This window comes from Rhynchophorus ferrugineus, unplaced genomic scaffold (genome assembly GCF_030347505.1).
Source record: "Rhynchophorus ferrugineus isolate W39M unplaced genomic scaffold, kcgeb_rfMv2 rfM8, whole genome shotgun sequence".
Classification (NCBI taxonomy): domain Eukaryota; kingdom Metazoa; phylum Arthropoda; class Insecta; order Coleoptera; family Curculionidae; genus Rhynchophorus; species Rhynchophorus ferrugineus.
In genome coordinates this window covers 21,496,344-21,514,172 of record NW_027472587.1, presented here as the reverse complement: position 1 = coordinate 21,514,172, position 17,829 = coordinate 21,496,344, and the positions used below count along the sequence as shown (strand labels likewise).

General features: G+C 34.6%; 2 protein-coding genes across 2 annotated transcripts in view; one reads left to right on the top strand and one right to left on the bottom strand.

Annotated features, from left to right (window-relative positions):
- Positions 1 to 3,536, bottom strand: part of LOC143201774 (protein amalgam) — a 183,093-nt gene extending 179,557 nt beyond the window's left edge. The window contains exon 1 of the mRNA XM_076413027.1: positions 3,342 to 3,536. Within this exon, the coding sequence (XP_076269142.1) occupies positions 3,342 to 3,405 (64 nt within the window). The 5' untranslated portion in view covers positions 3,406 to 3,536. The remainder of the gene's footprint in view (positions 1 to 3,341) is intronic.
- The window catches only part of Cpap1-e (cuticular protein analogous to peritrophins 1-E), a 290,785-nt gene extending 273,339 nt beyond the window's left edge, over positions 1 to 17,446 (top strand). The window contains exons 5-8 of the mRNA XM_076413025.1: positions 15,731 to 16,019; positions 16,077 to 16,160; positions 16,224 to 16,367; positions 17,224 to 17,446. Of these exons, the coding sequence (XP_076269140.1) occupies positions 15,731 to 16,019; positions 16,077 to 16,160; positions 16,224 to 16,367; positions 17,224 to 17,363 (657 nt within the window). The 3' untranslated portion in view covers positions 17,364 to 17,446. The remainder of the gene's footprint in view (positions 1 to 15,730; positions 16,020 to 16,076; positions 16,161 to 16,223; positions 16,368 to 17,223) is intronic.
- The last annotated feature ends 383 nt before the right edge of the window (positions 17,447 to 17,829 follow it).

Here is a 17,829-nt window from a genome sequence, read left to right as displayed (position 1 = left end):
ATAATACTAATAATTTTGAATAGTTGTGTTAATTTAGTGATTCAGGGTGAAAGACTGGGTCCTCTTTAGCTGAACAACTCACGAATCTATATAACAAGTATGTAGGACGGCAAACAAAATAAATATGTATATATAAAAAAAGTGTCCTGTAATAGTCCTGAACTAAAATCAGCTAAATACCTCGGAATACATTTCGATGGTAGGTTAAATTGGGAACATCATGTTAGACCAACTGCAGAGCAAATTAGAGTCAAAGTCAAGCAATTGTACCTATTTGTTGGAAGATACTCTGAAGCTGACCTAACTTTTTATTGTATCAATAACTGTCTGTTTATAACTTAAAAATATAAACAGCGCTCTAGAAAAAAACCTACATAAAACTTTTAAAATTATATAAATTTCCAATTTAACTTTAATTTAACACATTTTATAATATAATTAATAACCTAATAACAAGTCAAAATATGAATATATATGAATATGACGTGAGAGAGGAACACAATCAAGTTAATTGTTAACAGCGAAGCTGGGCGGCTTTGAAAATTAATAAAGCTGATGGTTCTTGTTCGAAACTTGTTTTTCTTCATGTTTTATTAACCGACTCTCACAGACATCAACAGGATATCAGATCACGGCTGTTTACGAATGTTTGTTTTAGATATGAACATTGTTTCCCTTGGATTTTTTGTCAGGTTACAATCGGAAAGAAAAGTAAAAGTTATGAAAAAAGAATAATTAGTTAAAATTAATGTGTACTAGTGATGGAAAATATGTCACGTATATCACAAAGAGTGTGCAAATATCCTGCCTCTGTATCTGGCCTTTGTTTTGCCCCTGATTCTTTTGAGATATTTCATTTATGTTCCTTGTATCTTACTTTTCTCTATTTTTAGCAATACCCAAGTCTCAAACCGAATGCTAGTCAATTTATTTTTTACAATTTAAAAACCTATATCAGGAAGGTATTTACAATCATTAAATTAATTATTTTTCCAAACTTATGTCCATAAAGCGAATAGTCAAAATAATTGATACAAAATTCAAACAATAAAATGTTAGAACTTTTTTATTTTAACAAATTAACGTAGTTATTATTTGCAACATTCGGTTCGTGTTTTGTTAAAAAATGATATATGATAACCTCCAGTATTACCAGTAGTGCAATGTTATACTATGTCCCCAGAACCTCAAAAGTCCTTTGTCCTCAAAAAGGGAGGCGAAATACCCTCTAAGTCTTAAATTTGTACCCCATCTGTGCCCTCTCTTCCTTTTATAACCGTCTTCGAAACAGGAGGAGGTTCTACGTTCGGCTGTATATATTTTTTAATGTATGTTAGCCGATTTCTCGGTCAATTGTAAGTCGATTTTCAAAATTATTTTTTTATTCGAAAGAGTGCAACCCCAAAGTGGTCCCATTGGAACCAAGTTAGGATATCTTGGAGGGAAGGGGGGAAATCGAGGGAAACACTCAAATTTCAAAGGTACGTACAAAGTTTTCACATATTTTTTTGCCTAAAATAATCAGATATTTGTATAAAATGCTATTACTGAGTCTTTCAGCACGGAAGCCATTCGAAAAACCTTTTAAGCACTAACTATAGTATATAAGACCTCGTAGAAATATTGTAAACAACTGCTTCTATGATATAATGGTAAAAGCGTTTAGTTCCCAAACGGATGTCACAGGTTCGATTCCCGGCGGGGACAATAACTTTTTGTTGTTGTTTAGTTAAAACATGTATTCAATCACCTAGGCTAGGTAGTGGATTGGTTGGTAGTAGCTAAAATAATATTATAAATAGATAAATAGGTTTAGGTAGGTATTAAGCTAAATTGTGTATATATAGTAAAATGTAAAATACGTGTAGTGCATAGGTTAAGTTTGTTTTAAGAGTTGCTTAATTATTTTTTGAAGTCGGTTCAATTTTTTTGTTAAAAATTTTGTTTCATCTATTATCACTACATAGTATAAAACAAAGTCGCCTTTTCTGTCCCTATATCCCTATGTGCGCTTAAATCTTTAAAACTACGCAACGGATTTTGATGCGGTTTTTTTCAATAGATAGAGTGATCCAAGAGTAAGGTTTATATGTATAATACATGCATAATATACTAAGGCAACATTGCTAATTTTAGAGGTTTCTAACGTGATGTCGTAAATTAACCTATTTTTTAGGTTTATTTAGCAATTAACAAAAACGCTGCCTAACCCTACGAGTTAGGTCAAATTAATGTACTACAGTATTGTACACCATAAAAAGGTCTACAAAAAAGTCCGCGATGGTATATGTTTATCTTTTAGGGATAACCCACATTAACCATTTTTATTGTTTACTTTTTACGTGAGAAAATGGCTTATTTACGAAGCTATTTTAAGCAATACGGCATTAATCCTTATCGAATTAAGTACCTTAAATACAGTGTGCAATTAATATAGATCAATATGGTTCCTTACAGCATGTAAATTAAACAAATATTTTCGGAGATATTACAAATTTAAAATTTGCGTTTAAAAATGTGTAATGTAATAAAAATTGTATGAATTTAGATATTCCAAAGATAGCAGGAAATCTTCATAGTAAGTATAGGGGAAGAGGAATTGTTTTACTCCAAATTTAATGCGTGCAGGCCAAGGGCAGTAATGAATGAACCAAAAATACTGGATCGATTTTAATCATGTTTTCATTGAGTGACATAGGCATATATATTTTATGCCCGTGCAAAGTCGGAGCGGGCCGCTATGTTTTTATATACAACGTTTATATTTTTTCTGTAGTGTATTTAATTTAGTATCAGCATTGCACCCGTGCGAAGCCGGGGCGGGTCGCTAGTCTTGAATATGTTCCTTGGTATATGTCCTCCATTTTTTCTATTATTTAATGTATGTGGTTAAAGTATTTTAATACATTTTTTATACATTCACCAATATTATATCTCACTATATGTTTCCGAGGCCATAATAGCACAAAACAATTTATCGATCACGTCAGTCATGGCACACTTCTCCTATTTGCATCTTGAAGCATACAACAATGAACTTCCTTCGTCTGCCAGCTCGCGATAAGATCTCCGGAGAACAACTCTATGACGAACTCGGACCGATTCGGCCCGGCAAAGATCCATTAACAATGCACCGTTCGGTGAATGCAACTCCGCTCCATTACGAAACCGCTGGCACAACGAGCATATTTGACTTCTTGGAGAGAATATCCGGCAGATTACGTCCCCTACGGGATCAATTTAGACGGTCCTCGGCTATGCGGGCGGAGGAGGGTGGAAGGAGGAGGGGGAGATGGCATAATGGACGGGCAATTAAGGGCATTGGGACCGGAGATTCTTACCTATGGACGTCAGCATCGACAACACCACGAGTCTCATCAGCACGCCCTCCGTGATAGTCCACATTCTCCCTCGGTTCTATCCGGCTGAGGAGGGGATCACTACAACACCACTTCACCACGTCCGATTCCCATTTCCTGGTACCGGGATAGGCGGGACGTCGCGCTCGGGAACGACTGGATGCGAACGGGAAACCACCCGAAACAAGTGCGGGTATCGGTCGCGGCACACTACACGGTTTCGAACTTGTATCGTATCGGAGTTACTCCAGGTGGGAAAAAACGACGATCCGCTGCTGACGGGCGCTGGGTTGGCGTCGGATGGCGTCGCGACGGCACACTGGCTCGCGAGAGCGTCGACGGCGTCCGCCAGCACGAGACTTGCGCCTCTGATTCTCGACGGTACGTCCAAAGTTGCTTGTTATTGTTTAATTTCGCCAAATAGAGCTTTTTTTCGCATTATTGTCGATCTAGTAGAGACTGTGCCATCAAAAGTTATGTTTTTTTAATTTTTGGTGGTTTTCGCTGTTTAACAATACAAAACTGATATTTGAATGATGAAAAATATATGACACACCTATTATAATACTTAAATATTTTTTATTATTATTTAATTATTACATTGTTACTAGTCCTTTCCAACTAACTTACAATTTGTCTTTATGATAACTTAAAAATAGGTATATAACTAGGAGGACCCACCAGCCTTATCTCAGTCTCTGGTGAAATAATATTTAACATGCCATTGCTGTATTTTTTATTATATGCGCCTCACTACACAACACTATACAAGGTCAGACGGTTTGATTCTTTTGAGTCTGTGTCCTGCTTTGGTGGTATCCAAACGTTGCAATATTTCAATATTCTCATGAGAATATAGTCTTTTCTCATGCCCCCTTGCAATTTTCTTGATTTCTTGACTGACTGTGGCTATATGAAGGTCTCGATGTAGGTAGTTAATCCTGTAATATTTGGGTGCGCCCACAATACTTCTCAGGACTTAAAAAATTTACATTTTGTTTATATTACTCTTTGCAGAACATTGACAATTGTGATTTTCTTCCAATTGGCCAATACATTTTACTATATTTCAATTCCAATTCCTGTGTTTTCTTCTTTATATATTCCTTCCATCGAAGTTTTGCATCAAGATTCATTCAGAGATATTTAGCGTTGTTGCTATATGGAATGATAGTACTATTTAATGTTACTGGTGGTTGTACGGTGTGATTGTAAGTGAACTGCACATTCACAGATTTACTTTCGTTATTTTTTATTTGCCAAGCTTGTGTCCAATTATTTATATTGTCACTTGCCTGTTGTAACTTTCGTATCTTTTCGCTTCTTCACTATTATCTCCGACAGCTATAATCGCAGTATCATCAGCAAATGTAGCCATCGTAATATTCTCCATTTGTGGTATATCACAAGTGTAGAGTAGATAAAGCATTGGCCCCAGTACACTTCCTTGTAGTGCACCTGCTTTACCTTATTTTATTGTAGAGTAAGCCTCTTCTTGTTTAACTCTAAACATTCTGGCTGTAATGTACGATTTTAGTAGTTCGGTTTGTTCTTTTGGTAACATTTTCTGTAATTTATGAACAATGCCTTCATGCCAAACCTTATAAAAGGTTTGTGCTACACCTAAGAATATTGCACATATTGAAATGATGTAAAAGAAGTAAATAACACTGTAATGATTTTATGTGATAAAAAAAAAACAGTAAACCATTAAATAGCTTGGAATGAAGGAATATAACTGCTTCTAAAAGGGTTCTAGATTCTTTTGTGAACTGGTCATAGTGTCTCTCTAAGGTCTTGTTTTATTGATGCATTACTATACTATCGAAACACTGTTTTTATTTTATATATCACCAGTTAGGCAACTATTTGTTCGAGTATCCTAGCTTCTGACATCGCTTTTACACTTCATGTGCTTATTCTGAATTTTTCCAGTTTCTTTCCTCCAAATATTGAACTTTTTATCATCATCAATCATTTCTTCTATTGTTTTATTGGTATATTGAGTTTATTTTCAGTACTAGTGTTTCATCAGTCCTCTGTTAAATTTACTGCATCTTCTTTTTGTTGTTAATGTGAAGTTAGTGTTGGTATTACGTTTGTTTTTATTAGTTTCTACTCTTATATTGTTATTTTGTATTTGTCTCTTCATCTTCCTTTCTATTTCTCATCTTCCTTAGGATTATTAGATATATTAATATAGTAGAATAATGGTGTTATATACTCTTTGGTTTTTAAGGTATACAATGGAAAGTATTTTTTTATGAATGGGTTTCAGTTTACGTTACGTATCTTGAAAATTTTTTACCGAATACCTATATATTGAGGTTTTAAATATAGTTATTATACATTATATTGATAATGAAAATTGTCAGATATTTTCATTTAAGACCCATCCTATATATAATCTACGTCACAGAATAGTTCTATAGCTCCACCCGGTACAATTATCTCCACAAACAGGAACGATTTAAAGAGACACGCGATAATAACGCCCCGGTATATGGAGCGTAGAGAACAAGCGGTCGAATATCATCTCGGAGATAACAGAATGTCCAATCTGTGTCGGCGAATCGCGTACCCATCGCCGTATACTTTCGTTCGAGGTAAACTTTCTTCCGCGGGCTCTGGTCAAGAACGAAGAAACCGAGAAATCCGCAGATACGGTACGGTAACGGTTGTTCAAAGTGGTACGCTAGCAGTGCTGAATCGTAATTGTAGCGTCGCCTGAATTAAATATCGGAAAAAATGTGTTAATAGTGGACTGGAGTGTGACGGATAATCGAAATTAGGTAAATAACCGTCTATAAATAGAAGAAAAGGGCTTGTCAGAACGATATTTTATCGTATCCAGTCTGTCCTATCACCGAATCAGACTATTCTCTCAGTATATTAACGAAATTACTCTTTCCGTTCGAGGATCTGACGTAGTTATGTTCACTACATTTCAAACTCATCAATTACTACATATATACGATTCCATTAACGATCTTAATAAAGAAACAGGAAGGGGATAACACTGGGGGAGGGGAGTATCAGTGGAAGGGAAAGGGCGTTTTAAACTATACATTCAATATAGAACAACCATATCGAAAAAAAGCGACACCGAAAGTTCAAGTTGTTCTTCCAAATAAACAAAAAAATACGTGTTAATTTAATTAAAATCCCATCATTTATTGATGTGTTATATTAACTCACTTTAACAGTTTTCTTACTTTCTAGCGAAAGCACCCATAGCATGACTCAGATAGATAATAGCGAATCATTGGTTACGATGGAAATGTTAGTGTAAAACATTTTACGTGCAAACTTTCACGACATTAACGGTCTAGAAATTAGAAGAATTTAAGAAAATTGAGTTCACATTGATAGCTAATTAATAGTATTCATCATCTGTTTGAAACTATTTAACAGTAATTAATGATTCATTAGTGGAAACTAATAGAGAAATATTAAAAATAATTGTTTATTGCACACCATAGAAGGATCGCTTATTTATTTTTAATTACAATAAATGTATCTGGTTTTATTAACATTAGATATGCTTAGTACAATCTTAATTTACAAGTTACTTTATTTCTATTGCTCTATTGTGCTTGTATCAATAAATAATAATACCTTAGTTAAGAGTAACACTGTTCAAGTTCACACTATACAAGTTCTTGTGGTTTAGTACGCTATCTCTTTGATCTTCGGTTTTTGATTTTACATATTGTATTGTGCTAATATTTTAGTACTATATTTTTGTGAGTTTTACAATAGATAACATGAGCATTGCTGGTGATTACGTCTTGAATGAGGAATGAAATTAAACAGGACAAAATCAATTGCTTACATCTGAATAAAAAATCTTATTCACATTTCTTTCTTTTCTTATATTTTTCTTTTCGATAGATCTATTCTGATCTGTCTGTAGTGATTAAATTGACTTTATTTTGATCTAATTACTTCTGCCAAGAAGAAGAACCAAATAGGATTAGTAGTTTAAGAAGTTGACTGCGTTTTATTATTGGAGAGATTAAATTTTCGTTAAAGGTGTTTTGATTTTTAATAGAAAAAATGTATATTATATAATAAGATATTTGAATAATTTGGAGTTTCGCCAATTTTTTGGTCATATACTTGATATTTCTTACTTTTGAGCGCTGTTTCAGAAATGTATCATCATATTCAGAACGGTATATGAACTCCACAACTTCTTTAATGAATCTGCATCATTGAATGTGTATTTTGATTCATTTATTTATTTATTGTTGCTGTGAGAAGAATGACAAATATTATCGTGAACTTTCAACGAAGATCCATGGAAAAAATTAATTTCAATAAAATATTCCTCAGTATTTTACTTCAATCAAGTTATATATTATATACATACAGCATCTAAGTTTGTGACGTCAAAACGTTGCAATGTTGTCGCATCAACTCTGAGTTTTAGTTCAGTCGGGCTTTGATATACAACAAAATTCTCATCTAAATAAAATAATTGAATAAAAATGTTATAAAATATTATTTATTTCGACATTATAGTACATCTAAAAACTACAATTAATTATACAACCACAATAGTATATAGGTTAGAGTTATAACATCTTATCACTGTTGCTTTCAAGAATTTTGCATACGTCTAACAACCGCACGACTTTGACAGGCTCTATCGTTTACGATTCGTGACTAATCTGACAGCATTGTGTCTCTTTTTAACTAGAATAGAATGAGAAGGAAAATATTGTCTGATTCTGAAACGAATTTACAAATTGCGACAGGCAATGTATTAAAAATATTGATGATGTATATACAAACAAACTTGAATGGACATCTATAATGTTATTTCTTCCCTCTTATACCATTTTGTTCTATATCACTCATTAAACCGCCATTAAACAGAAATCGGATTTATATATAATATCAGAATCCCATAACATTTCTTTCTCTCCGGCGTGGCACCAGTAGACAAATCAAAGAAATTAACAAGATATATTAAAAAAGAAAATTGTAATTCGAAGAAACTGGGTCCCAAGTTATTTTTTTTTACACGCACGTTAACTTTATTAGATCTCCTCGGTCCATATCAAATTATTCTCATTTATTCGGCCCCCCGAGGCTCCAACTTAATACCATTAGTCGCCCGGTTTTAGTTTTTTTTTTCGACGCACACCCGATTTTTTCGATATTTGGCCGAAGCTGCGTCCAAAAAAATCACTTTTACCCACCGCAGGCCACGGCCGGTCGGGGGAAGAGGGAGACACGCACGCAGAAAACTTTCGGCGGGTCCCCCCCGGTCTCCTTAATGAATTAATTGGGCCGTGAATGATGCTCTAATTTACCGACGGGCGGACGCGCCAGTCCGCAGAGAAAAAAAAGACTAATGGATTCCGTCTTCTCGAACGCAATTTAACGAGTCCACGTATGACATGACGATGTCGATGATAAGATCTTGGATTCTAATTAAAATCAGCCGAGATCGGAATCGATTATCATATTTCGGTTTATTTCTATATTAGTAATTTGATGGTGTTAACATCAAGTACGCTTTTTTTTTCTCTTGTACGGAACTTTCACGTTTTTTTTGTTTCAACCAAAAATTTTTATCGAATTAACAGAGCTAATAAAGGAATGGATTAACAATAATGTTTTATTTATGTACCACAGAAATTTGAATCATTTTTTGTTCCATTTCGTTTATTTTTTATTTGTATCTTATCATCCCACTTCAAAATGTCAATTCTTACTAATTTTAAGTTAATAGAACGAATATAAAAAAGAAAAGCTCTAGTTCTTGTCATCTATTGTATTTCTTTTTATTAATTAGAACTTATATTAGATATGCTTAGTACAATTTTAATTTACTATTGTCTGTTGTAAAATTAAGCTACTTAATCTAACGTTAAGAATACTCTTGTACGCTAAAAAAGTTCGTGTGGTTTGGTTTGGTTTGGCAAACTTCAATCCTTTGCTGTGAATTAGCAACCTTCTTTCGTGTGTTAAGGCGATATCTCGGATCACTTCGTATATGCCTTTGATTTCGAGGTCATCGTCGAGGTCTTCGTTGGCTACGTAACGATGAGCATTGGCGATTAATCGTAGAATTTTGTTTTGGGTGCGTTGGTTTACTAGTTGATTTGATGTTTTAATACAACCCCATATTTACACTCCATAGATCCAAATTGGCTTTATGATTGACCGATAAACCAATCTCTTTGATTTTAACTCAAGTTGAGAGTATGTGCCGACTAACCAGTACAGTTGCTTGACTTTGAATCTATTCAGCTCAATTCTTTATATTAAGTATAAAATATAGTATTTCAAAACTGTTAAACTCTTAAGAAATACGTAGAGAAAGGCAAAATTCGTTAAAATTTACACATTTTTTCAACATGTCATGTCCATAATGATAAAATCAAATAACATCATACCTTAACTAGCCCAGATAACAAAGAAAAGTAACCTTAATCCGTGCCCTCCCCCGGAAAAAAACACCCTCCGCAGAAAACCGGAAGAGTAAAAAACAAACTTACGTAGTCCTCGGATATTAGGACGAGCACCGGGTGTCGTAGCTGCTGCGAAGAGGACTCGGGGGTCTCTTAACCCCATTTCCATTTACCAAATCGTCGAGGATTGAGTGTACCCCGGCAAAAAAGAGACGCAGTTCGAATTCCTCTCGGCGTCGTGGAGAGCGTTGACGGCAAAAAATCATTACGAAGGTCTCTAATTGTTACGCATTCGCAACTAGCTATTATCAATTACGTTAATTAACCCAAATTAATGATCGGATTGGTGTTTGTCTTTGGATTCCGCTGAGATATCTTGTTGTTTGTATATCTGGGAATAAATCCAGTGCTTTTCCATTGAAAAAGTCGATGAAATGTTGAAAGAAATCAAGGACGGTCGAGATACTTGCGATATTGCTATGGAAATAATCATTGGCCGAAGAGTGTTGAACGATTTCCATAAGATTGAGAATCGATAGAACTATTGTCCATATATGTTAATAATGAGAAATTAGTTGAATGAAAGATACAAGCAAAATTGTGTAAACGGTGAAATTTAAATTGATTTTGAGTGACTTTATATTCTCAGTTTATTACTAAGACATCACTGAAGAAGTCTGCGGTCTAATAGTATTGCCGTATAAAATGTATTGTTGTATAAAAAAAGACACAAAGCTGTCTGATTAGTTCGACCGCGGAAACGAATGGGCCTGTCAAAGTCGTCCGGTTGTCAGACGTATGCAAAATTCTTGAAAGCAATAGCGATAAAGGGTTATAACTCTAACCTATATACTATTGTGGCTGTATAATTAACTGTAGTTTTTATATTTACTGTAATGTTAAAAAAATTATATTTGATAACAATATTTTTGTTCAATTAATTTATTTAGATTATAATTTTGTTGTATACCAAAGCCCAACTGAACTAAAACTTAAAGTTTATGCGGCAACATTGTACACAAAAACACAAAATAACTTTGAATGGACTTTAGATATCGTCACTGTTGATTTTCAATAGATTCTGAACCCAGTACAAACCAACGAAATAAAGTTTCGTACGTTAAGATAAACATTTTTTTATGTGGACATATAGCCGAGACGACAAACAGAAATACAGATCGAATAACTTACTAGACACCTACTTTGATAAGAGATGAAATCTTTATTTATATACGAATATTAATTTTACAGTTTTATGTCCAATTAATGAAATCTTAACCCATTTTCGGTATTTATATCATTGAGATTTGTTAGATCTGGTAGATATACTACGACCCACTCATCAATTTGATTTTTTTCTGGCTATATATATGTTTTTTTCAGCGTGAAAGTTGTTTTATTCGTTTCAGACCGAGCTAATTAATAGGTTATGCGTTTTTATCGATAATTTTCGCATTTTTTTAGGTTATTTCTCTATTATACAGTATATATATGATTGATGGAACGTCAACCACTTTTAAGTTTTGTCGTAAAATGTATTAGAAATAAAAATAACCGGTTTATTGGTTCTTTAACATTCAATGTTGGTTTTAAGAAAAAAAAAACACATTACAGTTAGTTTATCCTAATATTATTTATTGTATATGCATAAATATATGACGTCCCATGGCTTTGTTGGTTAATTTTTGTAGAAATCCAACTAACGAAACTGATTTAGTAATTATAACAAGAGACGTCATCGAAATTATGCAGTCGAAATTAAACAAAAATATCTCAAAGATAATGTAGGTACCCAAGCGAAACTAGCTGTTAGATAGGGTACTACACCAATTGCTTGTAAATTCTAAGGGTTCTAGAAAATAATGACAGAAATATTTGCTCAACAATAAACAGTTTTTTTTCCGGAGATGATTTAAGAACACAATATAAATCACTGAAACTATTGTAAGGAATAATTATATAAATATATGTTCAGTTATGGGGAGTTTTGTCTAATTTGTCCGCAATTTATTTCTACAATTCTCGAAAAATCTGCGATATGTTGCTGAAAATATTACTAAAACTTTTAAGTTCTTGGAGTTTCTCTTTATATTTAGTTTTCTTATATATATGTATATATATATATATATATATATATATATATATATATATATATATATATAACTAGGGATTTATCTGTACTAGACCTACAGTTTAACGTGGGCCTAACTAAGCCTACCGACTGACGAGTGACCAACTTTAGAAATCATCCCAGCAGACATCCGGTCTTACCCAGCTTGGTTACTAGCGTGACTGCCATCATTTTTCTTGTCGGATTTTACACTCTTGCTTAGGACAATCACAAATATTAAACAATCACAAAAATAAATTTACGATCATACCCCAGCAGGATTCCAACCCGCGGCTATCGCAACAGTAGGAGGATCCTGTCGCTTTTACCACTGTGCCACCAAGCCGGCATTTAATTTTCTTGTTTAATTGGATTTCTGTAACAAAATATTAGTTGGGGGTCTTCTAGTCGGGTTTTCTATGGGATTGATGTCTGGTGAATTCTCTGGCCAAGGCAAAACAGTTTTTTTTTTCCGCTAAATATGCAGTGATACTTATGGCTTTGTAACACGGTAGCAAATTATGCATAAAAATGTTTTTTTGTTGTCAGTTTCTAGTATTCGCTTGTATTGGTCTTGTTATATATAGGCGTTTAATGCCTTTAGCTGAGATAACAGACCACACCATGACTCTAACCCGATATTTAACCATCTCCAGGAGGCAATCGGCGTGGAATTGTTCACCAAGGCATCGTCTAAATACTAAAAAATAATTATTGACTAGTTGTATTATTCAAAAAATTTATACTTACTCGACTCCAGTCTACAACAGTCATATTTAATGTTGTCTAGCCCATCGGAGTCTTTTTTATGCTGTCTTTTAGTAGTAGTGCAGTAATAACGTTTCTATCTCTATACATTTTCTGAGAGACGTGTCCAAAGCCTTACCCATCTTGAAAACTTGAAAGTTTGAGTTATCGCGTCGAGCCATTAATAAAATGTAAATTCGTAGACAAAACGAATTGATTGTTTTAGATACAAAAGTCAGTTAGAAATTATGAAATTATAGTGTCTAGACAATACAACAACAATAGTGCAAAGAGCACATTTTAACGGACAATGACTGAATGAAAACAAACGTCACACAATCGATAAATGACGCACATATACTGTGTTGCCACTTTACAAAACAATAATAATGATACCAGTATCTATTTAGGATCAAATAACCCTTTAAAACAACATAATTTATTCAAACAAATATGATACACTATACATCATATAAATACAAGTCCTGTTCTTAATAGTTTGGCCACCTACTGTACTTGGAAAAGCTATTCGCGAAATAAAACTGCAAACATTCGAGACCGTATAGGTTGTAAAATGAAGCCAATAATAAGAAATGTTCAGATTTTTAGCGATGTGTTAACAAGAATGAAAAACGATCGAGGGTTTAATAGATTCCAAACTCTCCTGCTGTGACCTTCATTAACTATCTAGTTCACATCACCAAACTAGACCGAACTAAAAACAATTTTAACCGAAGAAAAAAAACTATTAATCTCTCGTCGATCGGCCCATCAGAGGACCTTAGCGCGCTTCAACATTTCTGACAGCAGTTATGCAAAACACACCAAACGCAGACCGACGGAAGACGGGAGAAGTACTTTCTCTATTAACATAAGATATTAACGAAAAATGCGTCGGGCTAATATAAAAAAAGACGTATAACTACGAAAATTTCGAGGTCATCCTCGAAAGCGTATGTTAAAAGGCAGGTGAAGAAGCGTCAGTCGTCCGCTGATGCCGCCACAGTTTGGTTCTCGAGCAGGCTCACCGTCGATCATCACAAGAGAAACATAGTGTTGTTAGATTCCGTGTTTGGAACAGTGAAACTGAGATAGTCGTAAGTTTGTCGCGCTTCCGTTAACGATATTTTGATCAATTTATCAAATTTGCCAAGGTTTGGGTCTCCGTGTACATAGATTCTTGTAAACTTATAATCTGAAACATCCTAAGTTTGTTCAAAGTTGCTTTTATTCGACAAAAAGTCCAAAAAAATTGATCACAGCTTTTCCAGCATTCATTAAAATAAATCTAGAAACTGTTTTATGCATGTGTTTGTTTTAATTGAACTTCTAACTTTATGGTGATACTAAATTAAAAATAAATCATGTTGTGATTAACCTTATAAGGTTTGGGTCTCCGTGTACATAGATTCTTGTAAACTTATAATCTGAAACATCCTAAATTTGTTCAAAGTTGTTTTTATTCGACAAAAAGTCCAACAAGATTGATCACGGCTTTACCAGCATTCATTAAAATAAATCTAGAAACTGTTTTATGCATGTACTTGTTTTAATGGGACTTTAACTTTATGGTGATACTAAATTAAAAACAAATCATGTTGTGATTAACCATATAATTTAATTAAAAAGCCCACTTGGTTTCCAGAATCTTTGGGGTGTTTTTTTTGTGAAAGAAAAGAAAAATCGTATTAAATTCTGCTATAGCTTATAACCTTTATAATATATGACCGGAAAGAGTTTTTGAAAATATAGATTTCATTGTATATCTCAGAAACCAAAGGTGGTTCTGAAATCAATATACCTACCACTCGATTTAGTAGTGAATTCTTTATAATATCTGCAATTTTCATTAACTTGAAGTCATTTTATGTTACATCTTACATTAGATATGCTTAGTACACTCTTAGTTTACAAATCAAGTTACTACTATGAAAAGTAGACCACTTAAGCTATAGTTACGAGTAATTTCTTATACACTATAAAAGTTCGTGTGGTTTAATTTGCTTCAATCTTCTGATATGCTGTGTATTGTCCAGTAGTTGTATTATTTCCGCATTGCTGTGTTTTAGTGACCTTATTTCATGTTTCACAACGAAATCTTGGATAACTTCGTGCATTTCTTCGTTGATTACGTAGCGATAAACATTGTTAACCGTCACGTCTGACAACCGGACGACTTTGATAGACAACTTTGAACTCGGTCAATATTGTGTCTCATTTTAACTAGAATAAAATGAGAAGAAAACTATATAACGCGGCATTCATCGACCATTGGGCGGTACAAAGTTCGACTGGTCGGCTAATTCTGACCAAAATTTCTATTTTTCCCCGAAAACAGTACGTTATAAACGAATCAGCATAGAATAACAATAGCCGCCGTCCGCGTCCCACTAAAAACCAACTGGAACAATCGAAACACGTATACGTCGCACTGGCAGAAGAACCAGAACATTAATTCAGCCGACGGCAAAAGTTCAATTAATAAAGTCGTAAATACGCGGACGGGAAGCTTTAACAGGTGTTATTATTTCGTCGTCCTGCTATTTAGGCGGCGGCCCGTCTTGCGGTGAATTAGTCGTGACGTAATTGCGGAGCATGCAAATTTAATATCAACGCCATTATTTATGATATCGGGCGGGTCCGGGACGTTCCATTGTTTTTCCAGCCGCACGTGCAAAGTTTAATATTAATAAGACGAGAATGTTCGGGCCCCGGAAAAATATCAACCGGCGCCAACCCGAGCCGGCTTTGACGGATTTAGAGTTCCCTCTACTTAGGCTGTCATTGAATATTTCAGGGACTCTTTAACGCTGTCGTTCTTTTTGTTTAGCATTAATTTGCCGTCAGAGGACGCAACTGACAATTTGAATAGCGGGAAATTTAAATTATTTTTTAATTAAAAAACCTAAAATTCGCGCGCTACTGAGTTTGGTGAATAAGCACACCGATTTTGGAAATACATGTCCATGATTTGTAAAAGATGTTGTGGCATCAGAATCTTTTTATCAAATCTTGCTCAACAAATGTCTGGAAATAAGACGTGTATCGTCATCTGCCGACTCAATTAAAACTACTGACTCTTGCAGGTTAATTCTTCAACTGATAATGTTACCAAGATGATGCAGCGTTACCTCCTATTTACCGCGTCCCTTCTGCTGATCTCCACGACACTCAGTCAACCAACCACGACATCCTCAAGCAATGCCACGGTCGATAGTACGGTAAACACGACGCTGGAGACCGGACAGGATACCGTGATCGACTTGATGGAGCTCAAGGACATGACTCCTATAGAATACGTCGGCAAGCGGCTGGTGCACATGTGGAACGGGCTGGGAACCGAAGAGAAAGGCGGGAAGTCCCAAGGATTCATCGGTACGTCCTGAAACATACGTATTACAACACACAAAACTTGGTATCGGTTGATTGCAGGACGGTGTATAGGCGTCGCCAAGAAAGTCAAGGAACTGCTACCGTTCCTGATGTTCGGCGGTGGAGTCATCATGACCAAACTAGGTAATTTTTTGATGGCATGTCATCGATGATGGCCGCTAAACACAACCAAGCATCTTTTTATAGGTTTCCTCTTGTTGTTCTCGTTGAAAACTGTGGGTTTGTTGCTGCTGCTGGTGATATTCCATGTAGGAGCAGCGGCTCTGAAAGCCGGAGCTTTCTTCGCCCATAAAAAGGGCCACGATTCTCCACTACATGTCTACGTTGAAGGTAGGTGTAAATATTATTTCGAACCGAATATGTATTAATATTAAACTACAGAACATTCTGTCAAAAAAGTTCTGGAAATTGGTCAGATTTATTTTATTCGTTAAGTTGGCACAACTGTCATCCACGCAGATGCAATATTTGAACGGCATCTGTCATTTAGTTAGATTAACATATGTCATTAAGGTGCTATACGAGAGACATGCCCGTTTGCTTTTGCTGACTATATTGGGGAAGACTTACAGTGAATCGACCTTAACAAAACCTCACGCAGATCGGACAGCAAAGACATTTTATTTTGCCACGTTGCCAGTTCTTGTGAATTATATGCATATTTCAATAATATAATTTATTGGATTCAAGAATTAATCCAAAATATCCCTTTAAAGTGTAGTTCTAATTTTATTGTTACAACTATGTTGGTACAAATGTCATCTTCTATGATATATTAAAGGTAATATCAAGATTCTTTTATAAAACTTTCAATAATGTAATTTCAAACTTGTTATAACTCGGATAATATAACAGTAGATATAAAATAACGATAAACGGAGAACAATACAATATATAGCCTTATATCTGATATAAACAAGACAGTGGTACAACGTCGCAAAATTAAGCGGAAACTGCCGAGGTTTACCGAATGTCGACCGGGTCCATAAACGTGACATTTATTTGACATAAGCACATTGATCTGGAAAGACGACACAATTAATTCGTTAAAATAAAAATTTGGTGTTTTGTTGACCGATTACCAATCTTTTTTGAGCTTCCTAATGAAACACAAACAGAATAAATAAACGAATGACAGATGCGATTTTTTCGAGAAGATTATTATCATTTCAATATTCTGTTACAGGTGAACACGACCATGGCCCTAGCCATATCCCGGTGGGATGGGACGATCGAAGGGACTCCCTGGAAGGCCACGACCTGTACAACATGTACGAGAAACTGAAACGGGAAAACGCGCTCCTGAAACGTTACTACCCTTCGTGATATCCCCCTGAACTCTTTAATATTAACTAATTTATTTATTTATATATAGTAGGTTATATTTTACAATAAACCAAATCGAAAAATCCGCCTTTTTATCCGCACCGAAAAAAATAATTCCTTAAAAGTCACACAGTGGGGCAAAACAACAATATATCGTGACGAAATATATAACAATCTCACCAATAGTGAACAAAACCTCACTGTACCCACATACAGGTATATGAGATGAAAATTTTCAAATAAAAGTTAATTTATTAATAATCAATTAAACCATTAATTACATCAATTGGTCGTTGTTTCCTTCGCCGCTATTATAACACACTTACGTGTAGAGTAGGCTTAAATTTGACACAGTGGGAGTACGTAATAATAGTTCGGGACAAAACTAACTCGATATTTAACGTTGTTCTTTCATTAGGCATTATTATTTGAGGATAAAAAATGTGGAAACAAATATAAAGGTATG